The sequence below is a fragment of the Trichosurus vulpecula genome, chromosome 4 (genome assembly GCF_011100635.1).
Source record: "Trichosurus vulpecula isolate mTriVul1 chromosome 4, mTriVul1.pri, whole genome shotgun sequence".
Lineage (NCBI taxonomy): Eukaryota > Metazoa > Chordata > Mammalia > Diprotodontia > Phalangeridae > Trichosurus > Trichosurus vulpecula.
The window spans coordinates 197034017-197058862 of NC_050576.1; the positions used below are offsets into that span (position 1 = coordinate 197034017).

The following is a 24846-nucleotide window of genomic DNA, read 5'->3' on the forward strand; positions in this document are numbered from 1 at the left end:
CCTAACGTCTTGGAGGGGTAACCAGGGCAGAGCGCTAGAAAGGTGGTGGTTATCTCAGCTGGGACTGCAGTTGAAGTGCCTTTTGCCTGAAGTCTTGTAGGTTGTTAAGGATATGGCTCCTAGCACTTGGGACCAGAACACCTGAAACCCTTTGGGGGCTTTGAAGGCACTGCTTAGTAGGCCTTCACTGTCCTCATTTATAGAAATGGGATTAATTATTTCTATTCCTAGGATCTCTTGCCCTTAGGGAAATGGTGGTAGAATTAAACAGGTCAGGTGGTAGGTGGAAAGGGTGTAAGGGAGAGGCAATCTTTATGTCTTGAAGGAAAAAAGAGACTCTGTAGCTCTCTAGAGTGGGCTTTATCATCCTCTCCTAATGCCTCCCCCCACTCCCTTCCCCCAATAATAGAAACCTCTTGCCCCTTCTTCTCCCAACACAGTCTGGACAACCCCAGCAAAGAACTTTATACTTTAGCCATGTTTATGTTATCTATACAACTGGCACATAACACAATTGCTGATCATGACACCTGGTCAACCACATTTCATAGAAAAATAAAATTCCAAAATCATAACCTTATTTATATCTGCTCCCAAGGGGATATGGCCAATTTGGATAGGGACCAGGAAGACAAGTCTCAGCAGGATCACCAAATGGAAGTCCCTGTGATCCACATCCTCCCAATTGGTGACTTGGTGGTCCAAATGTCAGGGTCCTTTGTGAGGCTGCGTCAGTACTAATAATATTTCTGATGAATCATTTTTTTCCAGGGAGTTCTGTAGCTAGTGGGGGTACTGGCCAGGCTTAGAAGATGCTTGGAGCTGGCATGGGCCCCAAAGATGGTGCTCCCCATGGACTCGGCATTTAAGACATCATTCTCTTCTGAGACGGGGTGGGTGGCTGAATTCCTCTGGGGAAAGGGGGCTAGGCAACCCTTAAGACACCGGGAGATGTGAGCGCAGCTGACTGGTTGTGAGGGCTGAGTATGGCTTGCTGGGGCTTTAGGTTGTATGTGACTGACCATGGAGTGAGTGCCTGAAGAAAGCAATCAGCTCCTAAAGCCCCTGGGCAGAAAGTTGATAGAAGGCAACCCCCAGGAGGGAGAGAGAGAGTAGCCTCGATGACTAAGAGGAGAAACTGAGGAGAGACAGATGGACGGACGGACACTCAAGCTCCTCGCCCCAACACCCTTGAGGCTTTTGTGGCTCCTTCAGCCAGCAGTAGACAATTCACATTTCACACGGACTGTGCAATATTGGGAGAAAGATCTCTGGATTCTAGGGTGAGCCCCTGAATGACCAAATCTTTCCCACCAAGATAGATTTGGGCATCACCCGATCTCAAAGCATGCCTCCATCACACGACTAAAACCTATAGGCTGGAGTATAGGGTTCAACAGGGGAGCCCGCCTGGGGCAGAGCCCACTGAAGGAAATATCTACCCCCATCTTATTAGACAAGTGACTCCTTGACCCCTGGGCGTACTCTTTGTCCCTGTGGCTCTGGGGATGACTGGCTTGAGTCTGGGGCATCAATGGGCTTGAGACCCAGGGCAGGGCCAGCCTCCCCTGTAGCTTTATCCTCTTCTTTCTGGGAGCTGTTGTTCCCATACATCTTGTTCATGGTATCCGCAATCAGCCCCTCCTTCTCTGGGGCCTCAAACCCACTGCTATCTCCGCTATGCCGGTAGAGATAAGAGGCCTGCTTCACTGAACGTTTAAGTAGATGCCGGCGGTAGGCTCTCTGGATCTTCACAGCACATACCTCTTCATGTTTCCTCTTCAGGGTAGTGGTGATGGGTTCATAGGAGACCTTGGATGGGTTGGCTGCCATGAACTTTTCCTCCATGGTCTGCTTGAGGGCATCCATCTCACCAGAGTCCCCTAGAACTTCTTTAGTTAGAGCAAAGAGTATGTCTAGACAGTGAATCTTGTCTCCAGGGACCATAGGAAGATCCAGAGTGATGAGTTTGATCTTGTTGGGTTTGGCAATCTTCAGTGGCTCTTGCAGGGTGTCCACAAAGTCAGAGAGGCGACTGTAGGCAATGAACTGTGTGGCATCTGGGTCAAACTTCTCCCAGGTCTCATAGAACATCTCAAAGTCATCCTCCCCCAGTGGCTCACTGCTCTCCTCAGTGGCCACGTTGAAGTTCTCCAGAATGATGGCAATGTACATGTTGACAACAATGAGGAAGGAGATGATGATGTAGCTGCAGAAGAAGCAGATGCCTATGGAAGGGTTGCCACAGTCGCCCTTGACGCTGCTGCCCGGGTTCTCCAGCTCAGGGTCACAGTCGGGAGGTCCACTATTAAGGATGGGGTTCAGAAGCCCATCCCAGCCAGCTGAGGTGGTGATCTGGAAAAGGCAAATCATGCTGTTGCCAAAGGTCTCAAAGTTGAAAATGTCATCAATGCCAGACTCTTTCTTCACATAGGCGAAGTTAGACATGCCAAAAATGGAATAGATGAACATGACGAGGAAAAGGAGCAAGCCAATGTTGAAGAGGGCTGGCAGAGACATCATGAGGGCAAAGAGCAAGGTCCGGATACCCTTGGCACCTCGGATCAGCCTCAGGACGCGCCCTATCCGAGCCAGACGAATCACACGGAAAAGTGTGGGTGAAACAAAGTATTTCTGGATCAAGTCAGAAAGGGCGAGGCCTGTGAGAAAGAGACACAGAGAGAGAAAGATAAGAGAGATAGAGACAGATAGAGACAGACAGAGAAGAGAGAAGAAAGAGGAGAGAAAAGAGAAAGAGAAGAGAGAAAGAGAAGAAAAGAGAGAAGAGAGAAAAGAAAAAGAAGAGAGAGAAAGGAGAAGGGAGAGAAGAAAGAAAAGAGAGATAGAGAAAGGAAGACAGAGACACAGACACAGAGAGAGACAGAGACATGGAGACAGAGAGCAAAGAAAGAGGAGAGAGAAGAGAAAGAGAAGAGAGAAAAAGAGAAGGAAGAGAAGAGAGAGAATAGAGAAAAGAAAGAGGAGAGAGAGAGAAGCAAGAGAAGAGAGACACAGAGAGACAGATACAGAGAAAGACAAAAAGACAGAGAGAAAGACAGAGAGAGACAGACAGAGACAGAGATACACACAGAGACAGAGAGAGACAGAGACAGATTAGGAGTTGTCTCTATGGGAAGGTGAGGATGTCTACAAAGCAGATATATCCTAAGAGAAGGCCAAGGAAGAAGGGAGGTTTAGCTACCTTACTTGCTCCTAGGGACAATTGAATACACAGGTTTTGAGGAGAACTTGCTTTTTTTTCTAAGGAGGGGGTTCTGAAGCCCTGGATTTTTAGCTTAATGGCCTGGCTTTCTAGGAAGGACCAATCATAGAGTTGGTCATAGAGAATCATAGAGTTCGACACTTGGAAGGGACCCTAGACACCATCTAGTCTAACCCACACTGAATAAGAATTCCTACTATAATGTACATGACAAGTGCTCCTTCAGCCTCTGTTGGAAGAACTCAGATGAGGAGGAACTGTCTCTCTCTTGAGACAACTCATTCCACTTAGGTAGCTATTTAGTGGGAAGTTTTTCCTGACATCAAGCTTCAATTTGCCAATTTGTCATTTCTACCAATGCTCCTGATTCTGTCCTTTGGGGGTGTCCCTGGTATTGGGGCTGTCCCCTAATTTGCTGTTGCTGGGCTTTGCCAGGTGATCTTCTGCATAGCCAGACTTTTCCCAGAAGTCAAGGAGAGTGGGGGAAATGACTCATTACTTTGCCTTCATCCTTCTGAGGCTTGGGGAGAGATTCAGCTCATTATAGGTTTTAGGTTTTGGGGTTTGTGTCTGTGTGAGTGTATGTGTACACATTTCCGTGTTCTACAGGAACACAGTGCCTATTTATGTGTGTGTATGTGTATAAACATCTAGGTTTTCGGATGTATGGGTATGCCTGCTTATATGCAGGAAAACATTCATATATGTGGTAGTCAGCATGTTCACAAATGCCTATTTGTGTTTCTGCCAGAACATGTGTGTATACTTGCGTATATGTATATGTGTGTAGAGTGCTGATGGAAGGACATGGACCAAATCACAGATCAGAGATAATAGGATCACAGATTTAGAGCTGGCAAGGACTTTGTTGTTATTGTTGAGTATTTTTTCAATCATGTCTGACTCTTCATGACTCCTTTTTTAGGGTTTTCTTGGCAAAGACACTGAAGTGGTTTGCCATTTCCTTCTCTGTCTCATTTTACAGATGAGGAAACTGAGGCAAACAGGGTGAAGTGACTTGCCTAGGGTCACACAGCTAGTAAGTGTCTGGGACCGGATTTGAACTCAGGTGTTCCTGACTCCAGGCCTAGCTCTCTATCCACTGCCTCACCTAGCTGCCCCTAATATACAGCTAGATGATATGTTACCCTAGAGTATGCCTAAGTGGGTTCATCAGCATGCTTGAGTTTCTTGAGATGTGTCTCTTTATTGGTGGGGGCAGATTTATGAGCGCACATGTCTGTGTATGGTAGGGAAGACTCAAGTATGTGCATACAACAAGGGGCACCTGGTGACCACTGAGCTGGGACTCACCCACAATGGAGAGGATCACCACCACGAAGTCAAAGATGTTCCAGCCAACAGTGAAATAGTATTGCCTCAGTGCTACCATCTTGAGCACACACTCGCCCGTGAAGATGATGATGAAGACCATGTTGATGTTGTAAAGGATGTCAATCTTGAGCTGGCTCTGGTCGTCTGTCTCTACCATCATGGTGACCATGTTGAGACAGATCAAGAACATGATGGTGATGTCAAACACCTGCTTGGTCACAAAGTCATACACCTTGCCCTGAATCTTGTTCTTTAGCACAAAATAGGAGATGGGACATGGAAGAGTTCAGAAAGGACACGGACAGCCATGTGACACACAGAGCGGCAGAGAGCACAGGACACAACAGACAGAAAAGAGAGAAAGAAGGTGTGTCAGGTCACCCGGGAGGAGCCTTCAGACATTGTGAGGAGTGGGGAGTGAATAGAATGAGTGGGGACTGACTCAACGCCAGGCCTGACGACTCTCTCCAGCTGGAATCCACCCCTATCAGGGAATCCTTTGTGGGATCCTTCAGGGCAAGTGCCTTTTCTGGAGGAGTATTTCTCATTTCAGGGGACCCATTGGCTGACAACTCTCTCAGCCTGGGACATCTCCCTTTGCTTGGTTCGTGCCCTGTCAAGGCATTGCCCACTTGGGACATAGGACTAACATTCCCATATCCTCACCCTTCAAGAGGGCCTTGTCTAGTGGGTAAGGGAGGGGTGCTGAGATGGGCAGGGGCAGGGAAAGCCAGTATGGCAAAATATAAACAAAAAATACTTATAAAATTCTTTAAACATAGATTCACTGGAAGTGGCAAACCAAAAGATAGTCATTGGAGGTGGAAGAGCAGGTTGAAGGAATATTCTGGGCCCTCATGGGGAGGAGGCACTTCATTCCCCCCACTCCCACCCCACCCTCTACCATCCCTTAGAGACTATACCTGAGGTCGAGGAATTGGCTTCTGAGGCTTCTTGGAGCCCAATTTTTTCATGGCATTATAGTATTTCTTCTGTTCCTCTGTCATGAAGATGTCCTTTCCTCCAAAGTATAGTGGGAATGAGCCCATTTAGATGGGGAAGCCCCTGCCCATCCCCTTAACCCCCAGTATCCTCACAACACCGAGAAATTAGTACAATCTGCATTATGACTCTGAGAACCACTAAAGCTGTGGATATTTGTGGAGACCCCTGGCCCAATAAGGCAATTGGAAGTCAAGCCAGCAGGAAGGTTAAATCCTCTGTCATTGTGTCATTCTATGATTCTAAGGGGCCAAGGGATTAAGGGGGGGTTGGAAGGGATGGCTTGAGCAAGTAATGAGAATATTGTGGAAATCGTCAAGTAGAGGAGATGGGGCCACGAGGAAGAGGGAAGAACTGGAAGGGAAGGCAGGAGGAATAGAGGTAAAGGGAGGGCAGGTAGGGAAGAAGGCAAAGGGGAAGAGGAAGAGGGAAAAAATAGAAGGAAAAGAGGGGGATGGCCTGGGCATGATACTCATCTTCTTTTTTTGCTGGTTGAAGTTGTCAATGATGACTCCAATGAAGAGATTGAGGGTGAAGAATGCACCAAAGATGATGAAGAGGACAAAGTAGATGTACATATAAATATTCACCTCATACTCGGGTTGTTCTTCAACCTTTTGAGTCAGAATTGGGGTGAATGAGCACTAGCTACCCAGAGACAGAGGCAGAGCTACTGGCTCCTCTCCCCACCCCAACAACCCCATCATGGAATGGAAGCCCACCATGGAAGGGAGGGTCTTTCCTCGAGGGGAGGAGAGTAGAGGAGGCAGCGTGTCTGGAGGAGACAAGGCTGTGTGTCTGGCAATGCTAGGGATGGAACAGCACAGGAAAAAGACATCACATTACAGGTCAGAGTTCCACGGAGGGCTGAGAGATCAAGGGGAGACTCTCATCTCCTTTTCCTCCATCTAACCTGTCAAGCCAAGGATTTAGGAGGTATGTCTGTGTGTTCCAGTTTCACTGACCTCTCGAGAATCTACAGCTGCATACATGATATCCATCCAGCCCTTGAAAGTAGCCTGGAGAAAGTTGAAGGAGAAAGTCAGAAGCATTTTGATGAGAGAAGGAGAGTTCATCTACTGGAAGACCCATCAATCTACCTGTCCTTCTAGCTTTTGTATTATCAGTTCCCACCCACCACAAAGCACAAAGCTGGTTCTCATGTTCTGCCTTCCCAACAGCAGGGACATCAGCCGGGCCAGGATGACTGCCCTGAGCCCCAGGGTGAGGGTGTGTGGTAAACAGAATGCTGGACTTGGAACGAGGAAGATCTGGGTTCAAATTCTGACTCAGACATTTGGTAGCTATGTGACTCCAGGACAAGTCACTTGACCCTCTGGGCCTCAGCTTCCTAATCTTTAAAGTGAGGGGTTTAGGACTCCTCAATAACCTCTAAGTGCCATCCTAGCTCCAAATCTATCAGGGAATGGAATAGTGAGGAGATTGCAGGTCAGGAGCTTTCCCAGCATGCAGGAAGTCACCAAGTTTTGAAAGAAGGTCTAGGCTGGGAGCCTCCGCAGTTGGTGACCTCAGAGCATAACAATCAATATTACAGACCCTTTTCAGTGGCACCTTCTTAAAGCACCAATATCCAGGACCCTCCATAATGTGTGTGTGTGTGTGTGTGTATGAACCTACAATCTACAACTGAACCTGTTGGGTGGGGGGCAGGACTCTCCATAATGTGTGTGTGTGTGTGTGTGTGTGTGTGTGTTGGGTAGGGGCTGGGGGGTGAGGTTTCCCTCATAGTGGAAAGAATGCTGGACAAAGAAGGAGTCAGGACCCTGGACCTTTAGGGTCCCGGATCTACCATTAACTAGCTGGGGGGCCTTTGGCAAATCAATTAACCTCACAACCCCTGTTTCCTCACCTGAAAAACCAGAATAAAAAGATCATATTTGCACTGTCTGCCTGCCCCACAGATTGTTGTGAGGCAAATGCTTTGCAGACATCAATATGCTGTGGAAATCTGAGTCCATTACCTACCTCCTGGAGGTGGTGGGAGGAATAAATGAGAAAATGTTTGTGAAAATGTTCTGTAAACTAATCATCTTAAAGACTAGATACATTTGAGTTAATATGTAGATGCAACTTATTATCATTAGCATCATTATTATTGTGGTGGTTGTTATGAGAGCCCCACTGCAGCTGCTGGGAAGATCAGGGAGCAATTGTAGCTGCAGAAACAGGGACAAGACCAAGAAGGAGAAGAGAGAAAAATGACAGCTTGAGGAAGGTGACTGCCTGCCTGCCTGCCTGCCTCTCTCCACCTCCATCAGATAATTCTAAAGCAGATTCTGGAGAGATTGAACTGAGATCCCTAGCAAGGTTTTCTAACAAAATCTGACACTTCCACCACTCTTTAAAATATAGAAAGTATTCTGAATATGTTATTTTTATATGAGCCTCCCCAGAATCTTGGGGAGATGAGACCCAGAGAGGTGAAATAATCATAATGAAAACTAATAATAGCTAAATTTTATTTAGTTCTTTATAAACCTTTGAGGTTTGTGAAACACTTTACATGTATTATCTAGTCTGATTTTCACATTACCCCTCTTAGGTAGGTATCATTATTATCCATGTTTTACAGATGGAGAAACTGAGGGTAAACAGGGGCTAAGTGACTTATATAGGGTCACTCAGTTACTCACTCAACAAGCACTCTTTAAGGCATTGGACTAAGTGTTGGAGCAAAGAAATAGCAGAGGTAGATTTTGAACCCAGATCTTCCTGACTTTAAGTCTAAAACTCAGTCCTCTAGGCCCCAGTGCTCAATACTTCCCACAGAGTAGGTAGGTTTTCAACAAATGTAAATGAAGAAGTCATGAGAAAGAACTGGGGACAAGCCCAGCTGAGATGAGTGGGGTAGAGCTGACAGCCTGGAGATCTAGGGCTGCCACCCAAAGGGCTCCACTTACCACCTGCAAGAGCGAGAGGTAGCCAAGGCCCACGTTGTCGAAGTTGACCTTGACGTTGACCCATCGGACCTCCCCGGTGTCCATCAGTTTGAAGCAGTCTGACATGTTGTTGACAACAGAGATGTCAAAAATATCTGAGGTGGTGGTGTTGATGCATCGGTAATACTTCCCCGCAAACAGGTTGACCCCCATGATGCTAAAGATGAGCCAGAAGATCAGGCAGACGAGCAACACATTCATGATGGAGGGAATGGCACCCAGGAGGGCGTTCACCACCACCTGGGAGCAGAGGGACAGCAGGTTGTGGGGAGAGGTGTCACAGACTGGGACCTAGACGCTGGGACCCTCTCCACCCTACCTAGCATGCCAGGACCCTGAGTCCTAGCCCAATGGAGGAAGGGGCTGACTTTGCACTTGGGTGGGAGTAGAATAGCCACCATCATCTGGGAACTTCCTGTCTGATAGTGGGGTTAGGACACACACACACACACACACACACACACACACACAGCAAAGAAAGGAATGGAAGTGGATGGAATTAAGAAGGGAAGACTTCCTGGGGTACTCAGCAGAACCAGCAAAGGAGAGAAGCCAGGAAGCTGTTCTAAGTTTGCAGGAGTTGACAGATCATGGAGAAGGGGACAATGGAAAAGATTTTGCCTGGAAAGAGCCATGTGTCTGGGAGTAGAAGTTTGGGCTGGGAAGTGAAAGGGAGGGATCAGAGAGTAGAGAGGTATTGGGAGGGGTCCTAGTACCCATCCGTGGTCAGGGGAAGGACCCTATCTATACGATCCGGGTGAGGTTCTTGGCTTGGTTAGCAATGTGGCTGCCCAAGTTGAGGGGAGGGAGAAGGTGGTTTTCATTGTAACTGCCACAGGTCACTGGGCAAGGGACAAACACTCCAGCCTGGCTCCCCTCCCCCTAAATAGGAAACTTGAGGCCTCAGCCACACATGATTACCTTTTCTCCCCTTCCTCCTACCCCCCGGCTGACTGGGCAACTATGAAAACAGTCTTGAGAACAGAGAGGAAGCCACCAGGCCCTGCTGAATCTGAAGCAGGCTGGCATGTGCGGTAGGAAACCTTCTTTCTCTTCCTATGAAGGAGATGCAGTTAATTTTGCCTGGTTAACACAGTCTAACCTCACTAACTCAGAATACCAGAATACCAGTCGGAATTTATGAATTCTGGGAGATTTCTTAAAACAGAGATTGTGGTCATTGTTCAGTTGTTTCAGTCGTGTCTGCCTCTTTGTGACCCCATTTGAGGTTTTCTTGGCAAAGATACTGGAATGGTTTGCCATTTCCTTCTCCAGCTCATTTCACAGGTGAGGAAACTGAGGCAAACGGGATGAAGTGACTTGCCCAGGGTCACACAGCTAATAAGCGTCAGAGGCCATATTTGAACTGAGGTCTTCCTGACTCCAGGCCCAGTTTTCTATCCACCATACCACCCTTAAACAGAGACGCTGTTACATTAATCTCTGATGCTATCGTCCTTATTAGCTAATCAGGTGATATAGTGGAGAGAGAGTTGGATCTGGGGTCAGGTGGGATCTGGCCTCAGACACTTAATAGTTGTACAACTCTGAGCAATTCACTTAACCATTCTTTGCCTCAGTTTCCCCAAGAGTAAAGTGAGGATAATAATAGCACCTACCTCCAAGGGTGGTTGTCAGGATCGAATGAGATATTCATGAAGTGCTTTGCAAACCTTAAAGAGATGTCTAAATGCTAAGGGCTAACAATGGATTGCCACGTAGAAACTAGGCTGGCGCTTTAATGAAGGGATAAGAACAATCGTAATGAGCAAACTGTATGCAAGTGGGTGCTTAAAACAATTGGTTAAACATCCACCCAACATTGTTTGGGCAGCAAGGTGATGCAGTGGGTAAAGTGCCAGGCCCAGAATCACGAAGAACTGAGTTCAAATTAGGCTTCAGATACTTCTTAGCTTCATGACCCTGGGCAAGTCACTTCACCCTGTTTGCCTCAGTTTCCTCATCTGTAACATGAACTGGAGAAGGAAATGGAAAACCACTCTAGTATCTCTGCCAAGAAACCCCCAAGTGGAGTCACAGAGTCAGACCTGACTGAATGACAACAAATATTGTTTACTCTGTTAATTTGCTTAGAAGTCTTTTTTCAGACTTGTGGCTTATCACAGAGGTTACATGAAGTGGTGAAAAGAGCATTGGAGTGAGAGTCAGAAGGCCTGGGTTCCAGTCCTGGGTCCATCTGACTCACTTATCTGCTTGCCAAAGGATGGAGCATTTAACTTCCCCGGGCCTCGGTTTGCTCATCTATGAAATGTGGATGCCAATATTTGTCATGCTATTTTTATTTGTGAAGATCAAATGAAACACCGTATATTAAGTGCTCTGTAACTAAGCAGGGTATATAAGGGTGAGCTATTATTAGCTTTCTCAAATTTTATTTCCATCAGTCACTTCCCCACACGGAGACTTGAGGTGGCTGCCTGTTACTTATGGGCTCAGTGGAAACTCAGCCTGTTACCCAAAGCTGTTTGTTTACCAGAACCCAAGAGAGAAGAGGAAAGCAAGGTTCCAGATCAGAGGCCAACTGGCCCTTCTATCCCAGCTCAGGACCCTAAGTCCCTAGAACCCTAGAGTGGTTCCTCATCTGCCAGAGACAAACAGAAGGGAGGCGGTATTGGGTAGGGGAAAGGCTCTGTATTCAAGTCAGAGGTCCTCCATTCGAAACCTAGCTATTTGACTTTTCTGAGTCTCAGGTCCCGCATCTGTAAAATGGGGATAATAATATTACATGGGTTTTTTGTGAGGATCAAATGAGATGACATTTAAAGAGCTTTGCAGACCTTAGAAGGCTATGCCGATAATAGCTTTTTTTTATAAGTTAATTTATTTCTTTTTAGTTTTCAACATTCACTTCCATAAGTTTTTAATTTTCTCCCCCTCCCAAAGATGGCACGTAATCTGATATAGGCGCTACATATACATTCAATAATAGCTTTTTTGAAGTTTGCGAAGCACTGTACAGATGCTGCCTCATTTGATCCTGGCAGCAACCCTGGGGGGCAGGTGTTATGTTATCATTTAATTTTATGCTTGAGGAAACTATGGCCCAGAGAGGTGAAGGGAATTGGTTGGGGTTACACAGCTAGTAAGTCTCTGAGGTAGGATTCGAACTTGGGTCTACCTAGACAGACCATAGCATTTTGGAGGTAATAAAACATCATCTCTGTTTAAAAATCTATGACAATTCATAAATTTAGACTGGGCTTGCCTCAAAGATTCTAGGTAAGTAAAGTTAGACTTACATGAACTAGGCAGAATTAGGGGAAGGGCATAAGTATTTATGAGGGGTAGCTAGGTGGCACAGTGGAGAGAGTGTTGGACCCAGGGTCAGGAAGAATCATCTCAATGAGTTCAAATCCAGCCTCAGACACTTCCTAGCTGTGTGACCCTGGGTAAGTCACTTAACCCTGTATGCTTCAGTTTCCTCATCTGTAAAATGACCTGGAGAATGACATGGCAAACTACTCCAGTCTCTCTGCGAAGAAAACCCCAGATGGGGTTGCAAAGAGTCAAACATGAGTGAGGCAACTGAATGATAAGAACGACAAATAAACACTTATAATATAGTGCCTCCTATGTGCCAGGCACTGTGGTAAGTGCTTTTTAACAAATACTATCTTATTTGATCTTCACAACAACCCTGAGAGATAGATGTTCTTATTGTCATCCCTCTTTTACAGTTGAGGAAACTGAGGCAAACAGAGGTCAAGTAACTTGCCCAGGGTCACACAGTTAGTAAGTGTCTGAGGGCAGATTTGAACTCAGGTCTTCCTATCTCCAGGCGCAGTGCTCTATCTACTGTGCCACCAGCTGCCTCTAAGGATTAACTCAAACTCCTTCATGGGAAGAGAAAGAAGGTTTCCTACCTTGCGTGCCTGGTTGCTTCAGATTCAGCAGGGCCGGGTGGCTTCCCTCCTATACTTGAGTCTTTGTTTTCATGGTTGCCCAGTCAGCCAGAAGCCTTCCCCAAAGAATCCCACCAAGTTATCTCACTCCTTTCCTCAGGGCCCCTCCAGCCTTGGACAAAATGTGCCTTCCCAGAATCAATCTGAGTTGGAAAGAACCTCAGAATTCACCTAGTCTGATTCCTGTTGGAGCAGGGAATCTCTCAGCAATATCCCTGGCCCAAAGGCCTCCAGCCTTGAAGACCTCGAGAGCCTGCCAACTCCTCAAGTACCAACCGGGCCCATCCCAGTTGCAGACAGCTCTAAGTGTCAGGAATCTTTTTCTCGCGTGGAGTCAGACTCTCTCCAAGACTTCTGGCCGATTGCTCCCAGTTCTACCCTCCGGAGCCAAGTGGAATTAGCCTAATTTTTCTTCTGTATGACAGTCCTTCAGATTCTCAGCTGTATGCCCATCTCTGCCTAATAGTCCGTGCCTCTGCCCCCACCCCTTGCCCTCTATTTCCAGCTCCTTCAATCATGTATGGCATGCTTTCCAGTGCCCTAGCCATCTTGGTCGGCCACTTCTGGACACTCTGCCACTTTTGTCAATGCCCTTCCTAAAATGTGGACCCCAGAATTAAATGCAATCTGACCAGGGAAGAATGCATGGGAACCATCCTCCTCCTTTGTTCTGGATCCTAACATCTCTCAGTGCAGCCCAGGCTTATGTTAACTTTTTTTTGGTGGCCACGCCAAACTGTCGACTAACAATTGAGCCTGCGATCCACTAAAAACCCCAAGTATTTTTCTCTTTTATATACAAAATATCATCTAGCTACACCTCCCCTAGTTCTAAACACTTGGTCATCCGCGCGTATGTCTTAATGTCCTCCATTACATCGGGTTTTGTCGGGGTAGAGGCCCCATAAGAAAACTAGTCTTATTTCCGTATAACCACACCTCCTACGTTCCATCTCTGTTGTTATTGTTCAGCCATATCTGACTCTTCATGACCCCATTTGAGGTTTTCTTGGCAGAGTTAATGGAGTGCTTTGCCATTTTCTTCTCCAGCTCATTTTACAAATGAGGAAACTGAGGCAAACAGGGTTAAAAGACTTGCCCAGGGTCACACAGCTAGTAAAGTATCTGAGTCCAGATTTGAATTTAGGTCTTCCTGACCCCAGCCCCTCTATCCACTGTACCACCCAGCTGCCCTACATTCCATCTCTACAGCTAGGCCATTACCCCTTACTTGGCAGTAGTTGCATCTTCTGTCCCTTTCAATCTCTTACTTTCCTCTCCATGGTGTCATGGATAGAGTGCTGACATTGTAATTTGGAAGATCTGGGTTCAAATCCTGCCACTTACTAGCTATGTGACCTTGAACCATTTAACTTCCCTGGGCCTCAGTTTCCTTATCTGTAAAATGAGGGGGTTGTGCTAATTGAACTCTAATGTCCATTCCAACTCTCTACAATCCAAGGTGCTTAATGCAAGGTTATTGGGGAGCATTTGATTTCAAGTCAGGAGACCTGGAAGACGTGGGTTTGAATTATGGTCCAGCTCTACTCCCTACCCTCTATGTGACTTGGGGCAAGTCATCAGTGACAACCCTCTGGGTCTTAGTTTCCTCCTCTATAAAGTGAGGCGGTTGGGTCGATCATCCCTAGAGTCCCTTACAGCTCAAAAAGTCCTGTGATTTTTTGGGCTCTCGCTGGGTTCTTAAAAAAGGACTGTTCATTTGATTTCAGAAACAAGACTTTTTACCACCAGGTATAACCAAGGAAGAATGTTTTCTTTCCTTCTCCATGATCCCTGGGACAGAGAGAAGTAATGGTGCTCTCTCTGAGGGCTAATGGTGGAGAGAAGGTTTTCCCAAAGGGACTTAACTAAGAAGCAGTTTCCTTGGGTATAACACAAGCAGGGACAGGACTCACGAATGGGGCAGGGGTTGGACCTCCAAGATTATTGCACTTATTCTCCTATCCTAGGAGACCCAAGAGTGATTGATGCTTCCTGGCACAAATCAAGACGTGAATTTGGGATAGATGTTACCCCAACTGAAAATATTTCCTGTTAGTTAGGTGCTATGTGTGACTATCCCAAGCCTCGTCCTATTATTTTCCATGCCTACCCAACTCTCTTCCCTTCCCTGGCTGTCACCCCACCCAACTGTAACTTAATCTGGACCACTCAATAAACCCTAGCCTGCGGCTGCCCTTGGCATGAAAAGCTTCTAGGTACACCAGCATTTGGCTCTGAGTGAGGCTGGATCACCAGCAGTATAGGCTATGGACATATGATTCTCTGACTTCTCTCTGGCTTTCTCTTCTTAGTTAGAAGGTCCCTTGGGCAGGAGAAGAGCAAAAAGTGATTATTGACCACTGAAAACAAGTTCACTCATTTCTTGTCTTCTAGGTGGTTCTCCCTCTCTGCCCCTTGCTTCAAGTTCCTCTCTCTGGTTCTCCCTCCCCACCAAGTCCCAAGTTCCTAGAGCACCCACCCTCATGCCTTCGAATCTGGATAGAGCCCGGAGTGGCCTAAGTGCCCGAAGCGTCCGAAGTGACTTGATTGGCCCGAGTTCAGAGTAGCCCAACCAATTGGCAACCAGGCTGATGATGGAGACCTGATGAGAGAAGCCAAAGAGAAAGGATTAGCAAGGGGGACACTGAGTGGCAAAACACGGGACAAGGATAGGGATAGGGGCTATGACCTCATGGCCACCCGAGGGCTATTATCCTCTGCATTCATCTCTCCGAAACCAAGAGAGGATTGACCCTTAATAGACACATTCCTCCTGGTGACATAATTTCAATGTGTCATTTTTCCCCCCACCCCATGGGTCTTCAGGGTCAGGAAAGACCTTGGATGACCCCTGAGTTCTGCCATCTGGGGAATAGGAGAGAGCAGGTACTTAGGGAAGCAGCATAGTGCATGGTACATGGAAAGTACATCCCAACTCTGATATTTGTTTGTTGTATAACCTTGGACAAGTCGCTTGATTTTTTTCAAGCCTCGATTTCTTAATCAGTAAAGTGGGGATAAAAATAACCACCCTACCTACTTGATAGAAATATTATGAGGATCAGATGAGACAAAATAGGCAAAAAGGCTTTGAAAAGGATAAAGGGCTATGCAAATTAGATTATAAGCTGCCCACATCCTACCTCCTTTTCCATTTCTTCCACCCAAAGCCCATCTAATCTCTTCCTTGTCCAGCTTGAGTTTCTTTGGGATCTTTCTACCTATCCCTTGGCCGTATGCCTGGCTTTGACATATCCTTATTTTGAAGGTTAGGCTACATATTCCATTAGAAGGCAAGCTCTTTGAGGACAGGAACTGATTTCATTTTTATCTTGCCTGGAATATGGTAAGCACTTAATAAAAGCTTGTTGTATCCATACACTGAAAAGAACAGTCCTGGTTGGGATCCTGGGCCCTCAGGCATTCCTGCTGCCCTCCCACCCCACCTTTGAAGGGAACTCGGTGACATTGACCCCCAGCATGGCGACTCACGTCTACAATGAGGAAGTCAAGCCAGCACCAGGCGTTGGTGAAATACACCTTAAAGCCATAAGCCACCCACTTGAGCAGCATCTCCAAGACGAATACATAGGAGAAGACCTTGTCTGCATACTCTAGGATTGTCCTGATCACCTTCCGTTGCTCAATGTAGATGTCTTCAAATGCCTAGATAAGGGACAGAGAGCCATGAACATACCTGGAGGGATGGGAGGATGGAGAGATGTACACCTAGCAGCACTCTTGGGAGAGATGGAGGAGGGAGTTGGTCTCAAGTCTTGTTGGTGTTTAGCTGTTTTTTAGTTATGTCTGGCTCTTCATGACCCCATTTAGGGTTTTCTTGGCAAAGATACTGGAGTGGTTTGCCATTTCCTTCTCCAGCTCATTGTACAGATGAGGAAACTGAGGCAAACAGTGTTAAGTGACTTGCCCAGGGTCACACAACTAGTGTCTGAGTCTAGATTAGAACTCAGGAAGCCTTCCTGACTCCATGCCTCGAATTCTATCCACTGCTCCATTTAGCTGCTAGCTCTACCCTTAAATGATATCACCACTCCACAGAAAACAATACCCAGCTAGAATCTGACCAGTTAACTGCAGAATGGGATGGGTAGAATTATTCATCCTTCAGCAGAGATGTTATGGACCACCCAGATGCAGGGTTACTAAGGTGTATGATCCTAGCAGTATTTCTAAGATATCTAGCCTGCGAGAGGTAAGAAAACTTCCCTAAGGGACATAAAAAAACCCAACAAACCCTACTATTCATCTATGCCCAATACAATCAAATCTCAATAGTTATCTTCTTTGTGGGTTATGGACAGTAATACCTTTTTTTTAAAAAAGATTTTTATTGATATCTTTTGCTTTTATATCACTTGGATTTTCCCCTATCTTTCTCTCCCTCTCCCAAATAGCTATCTCCTATGACAAAGACTTTTTTTTAATAGAAGAAAATTCAGCAAGATTGAGCAATGCATCCAGAAAAAAAACCGATGTTAAATTTTAATTAAATTCATCAAACATTTACTAAGCACCCATTCTATAGGATGTCCAGTTCTAGTCTGTGGAGATATAAAAACAAGAATGAAACGGTATCTATCTTTGAAGCTAATATTTTCTGGGGGGGTGGGATGGAGAGGAGGAGCATTTAAAAATATTCATATAGATAAATAAATAAAAAGCAATACCAAATAATTCAAGAGGTAGAAATCACTGACAACTAGAGAGATTAGAAATGTCCTAGTACAGCATGTGGCATCTAAATGATACATTGAATGCTAATCTGGCTTCCCCAAGTGGCCTAGGAAACACCTTCTTCCCTGTTCTTATCTCATCCCCAACAATCAGAAATTGCAATCACCAACCTGCGTCAAATAGAATAAGGGATGCCAATCTATTGCTTTTAAAATAATAAACCCTATAAAGTAAGAGTTCTTACACTGGGGTTCATGGGACCCCAAAAGGGCCAGTGTGGATAGGTTTCAGGGGGTCTATGAATTTGGATGGGAAAAACATTTTTATAGCTGTATTTCAATATAACTGATTTCCTTTGGAATCCTATATATTTAAAAACGCTCTGAAAAGGGGTCCATAGACTTCACTAGACTGCCAAAGCAAAGCCCATAACATACAAAAAAAAATGTTCAAAGCCTCTTCTATGTTCCCAGAGCCAAAAATGATATAGTTGGGTGGCACAGTGGATAGAGAGCCAGATAGAACTGAGTTCAAATCCCACCTTGGAGATTTATTTGCTGTATGACCCTGGATAAGTCACAATGTTTGTGGTACTTGGTTTTCTCATTTGGAAAATGGAGAATCATAATAGTACCTATCTCCCAGGGTTGTTGTGAGGATCAAATACGACAACGTATCTAAAGTGCTTTGCACACTTTAAAGGGATATATAAATGCTAGCTATTATTATATTATTAAATCATATAATTATATATTTTATATGTTAATAATAAATCAAAGAGAAACTACATCTGGATCATATAGGAGACTTCTTCCTTCTGTGGCTATGAGCAGCCAAGAGGGGGACCTATGCACCTTGTTTTGAACAGTGTAGACACAGGGTCTTCCCCTTTGGCTGGGCCCTAGAAAGGAACCCCAGGACGATGGTGGAAGAAGGACTAGGTCGGTAGATGACACTCACCAAGGCTCCACTGCTGAGTAGGATCATGAATACAATGAATGACTCAAACCAGTTGTGTTCTACCATCCTGAAGCAGGCCTTTCGAAGGTTCCACCATATTTTCCCTCGATCCGAGGTGATGTCAACATAGAGGAAAGGGAATCTCTGTACACAGGCTGTGAAGAAAGAAGTGTTACTAGGAAGAGAGAGAGAGGATCACTACACCATGGGGGTCTGTCACAAGTCTCAAGCAAGGCTCTCCAATCCTTTCCTTTATCATATGCCCCTCTCCCCTCTCTCCCATTCATACCTGTGGAACTTCAAAGGGAGGCTCTTCTCATCTCACCGAAAAGGAAAGTGGCCCCTATATTTCTCTCTGTCCCCTAATCTCCCCACTGAACTTCCTAGCCCCCTTGCTCCACCCCCCACTCACTCCATCTTTGTTGAGCCAAGACTCAGGGAAGGAGGGAGATACATCTCAATACCTCCTGCCTCCATGGGGAACTTTGGCTTCTTTCCACTGACATGTCCTTTAACACCCACCTAACTGGGCAGGAGTAGAATTCAATTTTGGCAGGCTGGATTTAAATTAGTTCTAAGAAAGGACTTGGAGGAAGGCCCGGTGAAGCTGGATTAAGACAGGGTGACTAGGAGAGAAGGCAAAATGCTTTCCTTTGGATTCTTGGGTACCTCACTGGGGAGCGGCAAGGGTTGAGGGCCCTGGGGCTGGAGGTGGGCCCTCTCCTTCCTCATACATCTCAATACAAGATCTCCAGTGTTGGCCATGGTAAGGGTTCTGTCTTCTGTGAAAGAGGGAGTGGGAGTGGCCTTGGCCCCCAGGGGCCCAAAGTTTCTCACCCTCAGTGAAGCACTCCTCAGGGAGCTCTCCTTCAGCATTCTCCTCTTCCTGGGGCTGCTCTTCTTCCTCAGGGGGTTTGTAGTCAGCGGTGCTGCCTACCGAGGAGTTCCCATCGTACTTGGGGGGTGGTGGCTTCTGCAGGGGACCAGAGGGGACCAGTGACCTCTAACTCCTGGGACCCCATGAGGGACCCGGACCCAGGCAGGGATGGAAGAAGGCTGGAGTTGGGGAGAGTGGAATGGGAGGGAGGGGATGGATAAAAGCTGCCTGAAGGAGTGGATGGAGGGCTAGACTTGGATCTGGGAAGACCTGGGTTCAAATCCCACCTCTGAACACTTCCTGTGCGACCCTAGGCAAGTCACCTAGCCTCTCTGGGCCTCGGTTTCCTCAGCTGTAAAACGAAGGGGTTGGACTAGATAAGAGTTTTCTTGTATTAATAGAGCACTTTCACATTTGATCTGCACAACAACCCAGCGAGGTATGCGCTATTAATATCCTTATTTTACAGATGATGAAACTTTGGCGGAGAGAGAGCTTATGTAATTTACTCAGGGTCATACAGAATGGAAAGGAAACGAGCATTTACCAAGCCCCTACTACGGGTCAGGCACCATACTAAGCACTTTATAAATAGCTCATTTCATTCTCACAACAGACCTGGGATACAGGTGCTATTATGGTCCTCATTTGCAATTGGGGAAACTGAGGCAGTTATAGTGGTTAACTGACTTGCCCAGGGTCACGTAGCTAGCAAGTGAGGCTAGATTTGAACTCAGTGCTTCCAGGCTCCGGGCCCAGTTCTCTAACCACTGTTGGACCTCCAAGGTCCCTTTCTAGCTCTCAGTCTGTAACGGGTATGGGGAGGGAACTGAAAGTGCCGGAAAGTTAGGGAGGTAGATCGATGAAATGTGTGTGAGGATCGGGGAAGTAGAGGAATAGGGAGAGGGAATTATTGAGGAATTAAGAGAGCAATTCATTGAGAGGTTGAGGGAACTTTTGGGATGGGCCAGTGAGTAGGAAGACCAGGGAGTGGCCAATGGGGGGATAGTTTAGTGAGCTGATAGGAACATGTCAAGGGCGTCCCAGGTGAGGGGAAGATGGGAGACCAGGAGAAGCCCGAGCTCCACACACACAAGATCCAACCATTCTCCCCAGCCCGAGGCCTAACCCTCAGGTTCTGTTTGGCAAAATGTGTCCAGGCAGCATGGAAAATATCTCTGAGCCAACGGCCTCCGGTTTAAACCCAATAGGAATTTGATCCCTGAAGCAAGATGTGGGGGGTGGAGGAGGCTCTGAAGCAGTTTATATTTCTTTCCCGGACTAGGACAGACTGATGTTTTTCAGAGTCAGATTCCCAAATCCTCCCTACCCCAGCTCCTCATCCTCAGAGCTCCCAGGGCCCTCTGTCTTTGAGTATCCAGAGAAGGTTATCCCTGGAAAGATGTAGAGCATGGAGGAAAAGGGTTTTGAGCTCTGGACAAGGTAGAGGGGCCCTTAGCACAGTGCCTGGCACATAGTAGGCAGTCAATAAATATTTATTGACTGATTATCATGCAAAGAGTGCTTTGAGTCTTATCTTTGACACTTACTTGACCATGGGGAAGTCACTTCTCTAAATCTCAATTTCCTCACCTGTAAAATGGGGTGATAATGCCTGTAAGGACTTTTCTCAAAGGGCCATGGTGGAGATCAAATGAAACAATGTATACCAAGGAATTTGCAAATTTTAACATGCTGTATAAATGCCAGCCATATGAATGGTCATCATCACCAGCTAGCCCAGCCAGAATTCGGCCTTAGGTGGATTGGCATCACATTTTCTGGAACCTTCAGGGCAAAGGTCATATGGGTCCAGCTCCCAAATTCCTGTCATATTTCCTTTATTTTTGCCTTTTTTTGTATCCCCAGAGTTTAGCACAGTGCAATACATATAGTAGGTGCTAAATAAATGTTTTTTTGACTTGATTTGAATAGTAGCTGAGACGGAATAGAGGGTTTCCAGCTCCCTTAAGAAGGCCAGCCCTAGCTTGTACTGGCTTCCCTTCATCCCAGGCTACAGATAAAGTCAGCAAGGATAATACGAAAAATAATCGACATTTTTATAGAACTTAACAAAAATCGTCTCATTTGAGCCTCAGAAAGAGGCAGCTAGGAGGTGCTGGGCCTGGAGTCAGAAAGACCTGAGTTCAGATCTAGCCTCAGACACTTACTGTGTGACCTTGGGCAAGTCACTTAACCTCAGTGTGGCTCAGTTCTCTCGACTGTAAAATAGGGATAGTAACAGCACCTACTTTCCAGAGTTGTTGAAGACCAAGTAAGATCATGTTAATAAATTGCTTTGCGCGGTGCTTGGCACACAGTAAGTGCTCAATAAATGTATGTTTCCTTCTTTTCTTCGCAACAGCCCTGTCAGTTAGGTACTATAGGTATTTATTTTAAAGATGAGTAAAAAAAAATAAGGATGAGGAACCTGATGCTTAGCAGGGTAAGTGACTTATTTATGGTCACACAACTCGTTGTGCCAGGCTTCAAACCTAGGCCCTTCCTTATTCAACTCCAGTGCTCTTTACACAATGCCACAATGCCTAAAAGATTTGCCAAAGGTCAGACAATATGAGAGGGGATGGCTCATATTGAGCCAAAGCATGAATTTGTAGCATCTCATAGCGCCGGAGGTATGGCACGGTGAGGGGCAAACAATCAGAGTAGGCCTTTTCGCTGGCTCTCCCCCCTTGCCTGGAATTCTCTCCTTATCTTCATCTTTTGGCTTCCTCAGCTTCCTTCATTCAGGTCCCAGCTAAGATCCCACCTTCTGGGGCAGCTAGGTGGTGCAGTGAGTAGAGCACCAGCCCTGGAGTCAGGAGGACCTGAGTTCAAAGGTGACCTCAGACACTTGACACGCTTAGTAGCTGTGTGGCTTTGGGCCAGTCACTTAACCCCAATTGCCCTGCCTTCCCCTCTCCAAAAAAAATAAAATAAAATCCCACCTTCTGCAAGAAGGCTTTCCTGATCCCCTGTGATGCTAGTTCCTCCACAGAGGGGAGCTCTGTCATTATTTCTAATTTATCCTGTCTGTCGCTGGTTCATATATAGTTTTTTGCATGTTGTCTCCTCCATTAGACTGTGAGCTCCCTGAGAGCAGAGACTAGTTTTTGCCTTTCTTTGCATTCTCAATATAGTACAGCGCTTGGCACATAGTAGGTACTTAGCAAACGCTTCTTGATTTGACTTGACCAGGCTCCCCTGGCTAAAGGATGTTAGGGGAATGGGGGCATATAGAGATCCCAGCCATCATTCCTGCTTTCCTGGAATAAGTTTTCCCCAGAGACATTGTCCTGTTTCTGTTTCCATTTCTAAGGCCTCTCCCCAGTTCCTTGAACTGTTACCCAAATCTTAGCGACTTGGAGAGACCCTTTCTTCTAGTACAAGCATTTCTAGTTATAAATGAATGTGGACAGGGGAAAAAATTGAATCTTTTTACTAACCCCTAATTGAAATTTGGCATTTCCTCCAATTATCTAAAAAAATATCATGCTGAGAAAAGATCTACCAGACTGACAAAGAGGTCTAAGATACCGCCCCGCCCCCCAAAAAGGGAAGAACTCTTGGCCTAGTGGTCCTGAGAGTGAGTTGTGGTTGTTGTGCAGTGGACTCTTCATGACCCCATTTGGGATTTTCTTGGCAAAGATACTGCAGCGCTTTGCCATACTCTACAGTCATGCTCCCTGTCCAGATACTGTGATCTGGTTCAACAGCACCCTCTCCTGGCGAGCTGTTTCAAGCTAGCAAAACCTATACCTGAGACACATTGAGCTGCAGACCCTAGGTTCTTGTCTGTATGTGTATGGTTGGGGGGGAGGGGGTGCGGGGGTGAACACATCATGGGGGAAAGCATGGAGGGAATCAGAGACAGATACACAGAAAGTTAGTGAGGAAAAGGATTCAGTGCTCTCAGGGAATCTAGTCCCCTTTACAAAGACGAAGGTTTTGGCAGATCCAGAAAGTCATAATAATGACTGGGGGTTTGGGGTGAGGAGGGACAGATTCAAAGGAAGAAAAGTTGGAGTAGAGGAAGTATCTTGAGTCAGTGAGGGTGGGGTGTCATGGTGTGAATCTGGGCTCAGACACTGAAAAAAGAGAGGGCTAAGTGTTTCAAGATTATTAGGAAAATTTAAGTAAACCTTAAAAAGCTTCTTTTGGGGGGGTGGCAATTGAGGCAAACTGACTTGCCCAAGGTCACACAGCTAGTGTGAGGGTGGATTTTAACTCAGGTCCTCCTAACTTCAAGGCAATGTTTTATCCACTGCACCGTCTAGCTGCCAGCCAAACCTTAAAAAGCCGTTTAAATTTGCCTTAATTTTCATTTGTCTGCCCCACAATGGATCTATAGAGTTTCGTCTAAATATGTCCAAATTCCCTTTACCAATATAGATTTAAGAACCCAGCATGAAACACACCTAGAATCCCTGCTCCTGGGGAGGACTGACTGAACAACGGAGTTCCGAGCCTCTGAGTACTAAGCCTGGCACCGCTATGGTGAGTCCCTGAGAGCGTAGGTGGGGATAGAGGGGTAGGAAGCCACCAGGCTGCCTAAGAAGGGTCAGATTGGCTCAGATCAACTACAGAGAAGGTCAAGGCACTCATGTCAATCAGGAGTGGGACTGGGCTGTGAGTGGTAACTGTACTCCCAGCCTGATAGAGAGAACCAGTCTCAAAAACAAACAAATTAAAAACCTTACAGATTTAGGGTTTGTTTGGGGGCACTAGAGAGGTTGAATGACTTGTACAGGGTGTTTCAGAGGCAGAATTTGAACCTAGGTCTTCTTGACTCCAAAATCAGCCTTTTACCTTCTATGCTATGCTGCCTTTCTGAGTAGCTATTAATATTGTGATTATCTAATCAAAAAGGCCGTAAACTAAAAGGGATGGAGAAGACTGTCTATTTATATCTCCCAAGCTCAATACCATGGAGAATAGCTACACGTAGGAAGAAAGGGAGAGGGGGATGGAATAAACATTTATATAGTTCTTACTATGTGCCAGACACTATGATAACCGCTTTTCTTTTTACAAATATCTCGTTTGAGCTTCACAACAACTTTGCAAGGTAGGCGCTCCTATTATCCCCATTTTACAGTTGAGAAAACTGAGATAGAGATTCAGTGACTTGCCCACAGTCTCACAGCTAGTAAATGTCTGAAACTGGATTTGAACTCAGGTCTCTCTGACTCCAGGCCCAACATTCTATCCATTGTGCTATCTAGCTATCTCAGATAAGAATACTAATTAAGACACACACCTAGGAGTTCACAAGATGAAATCTGAGAAGGGAGCCAGGAGTAAAATCCCCTGGCTTCAAATGTCTGTACAGAAATGACCAAAGGTTAGACCACAAGCAAGATGAGTGAGAGGTCCTAACACAAAAAAAGCAAATTTAATCTCCTGGGTATCACCCAGCTATGGTGGGATGTAACCCATGACTGATATGTAGCTCTGGATGGGTTTGTCACATACAAAAGAGGTAAAAGTGGGGTGCGATGAGGTGGGATAGCATCATATATTAATATGGTTTACTTGTGTGAATCCAGGAATCAGAGGGAAAAATATGGTGGATAATGTTTGGGTGAAAGTTAATGGTGGAGAACTAGAAATAATTTTTGTCATTGGGTTATACTACAGACCACTCATACAGAAAGAGAATGTAGATGAGGAATTTTGGAAACAGATCAGAAGCCTAAAACAGATGGGCCACTTGAAGGGGAACTTCAATTATCCCAATATCTGTTTTGTTCTCTCTCCGTCTGTCTCTGTCTCTCTCCCAAACGCAGAGCAGCTAACAATTTCCTGATTTGTTTTAGTAACATTTTCATCTTTCAAAACGTTGAGGAACCAACAAAGGGAAATTAT

The 24846-nt window shown here is 45.9% G+C and overlaps 1 protein-coding gene across 1 annotated transcript in view; it reads right to left on the minus strand.

The window, feature by feature from the left end:
- Positions 1–1452: 1452 nt before the first annotated feature.
- Positions 1453–24846, minus strand: part of SCN4A (sodium voltage-gated channel alpha subunit 4) — a 58432-nt gene continuing 35038 nt past the window's right edge. The window contains exons 16-25 of the mRNA XM_036754765.1: positions 18939–19074; positions 18102–18256; positions 15939–16112; positions 14926–15048; positions 8482–8760; positions 6526–6579; positions 6037–6174; positions 5482–5586; positions 4538–4808; positions 1453–2660 (exon numbers count right to left, since the gene is read on the minus strand). Of these exons, the coding sequence (XP_036610660.1) occupies positions 1453–2660; positions 4538–4808; positions 5482–5586; positions 6037–6174; positions 6526–6579; positions 8482–8760; positions 14926–15048; positions 15939–16112; positions 18102–18256; positions 18939–19074 (2643 nt within the window). The remainder of the gene's footprint in view (positions 2661–4537; positions 4809–5481; positions 5587–6036; positions 6175–6525; positions 6580–8481; positions 8761–14925; positions 15049–15938; positions 16113–18101; positions 18257–18938; positions 19075–24846) is intronic.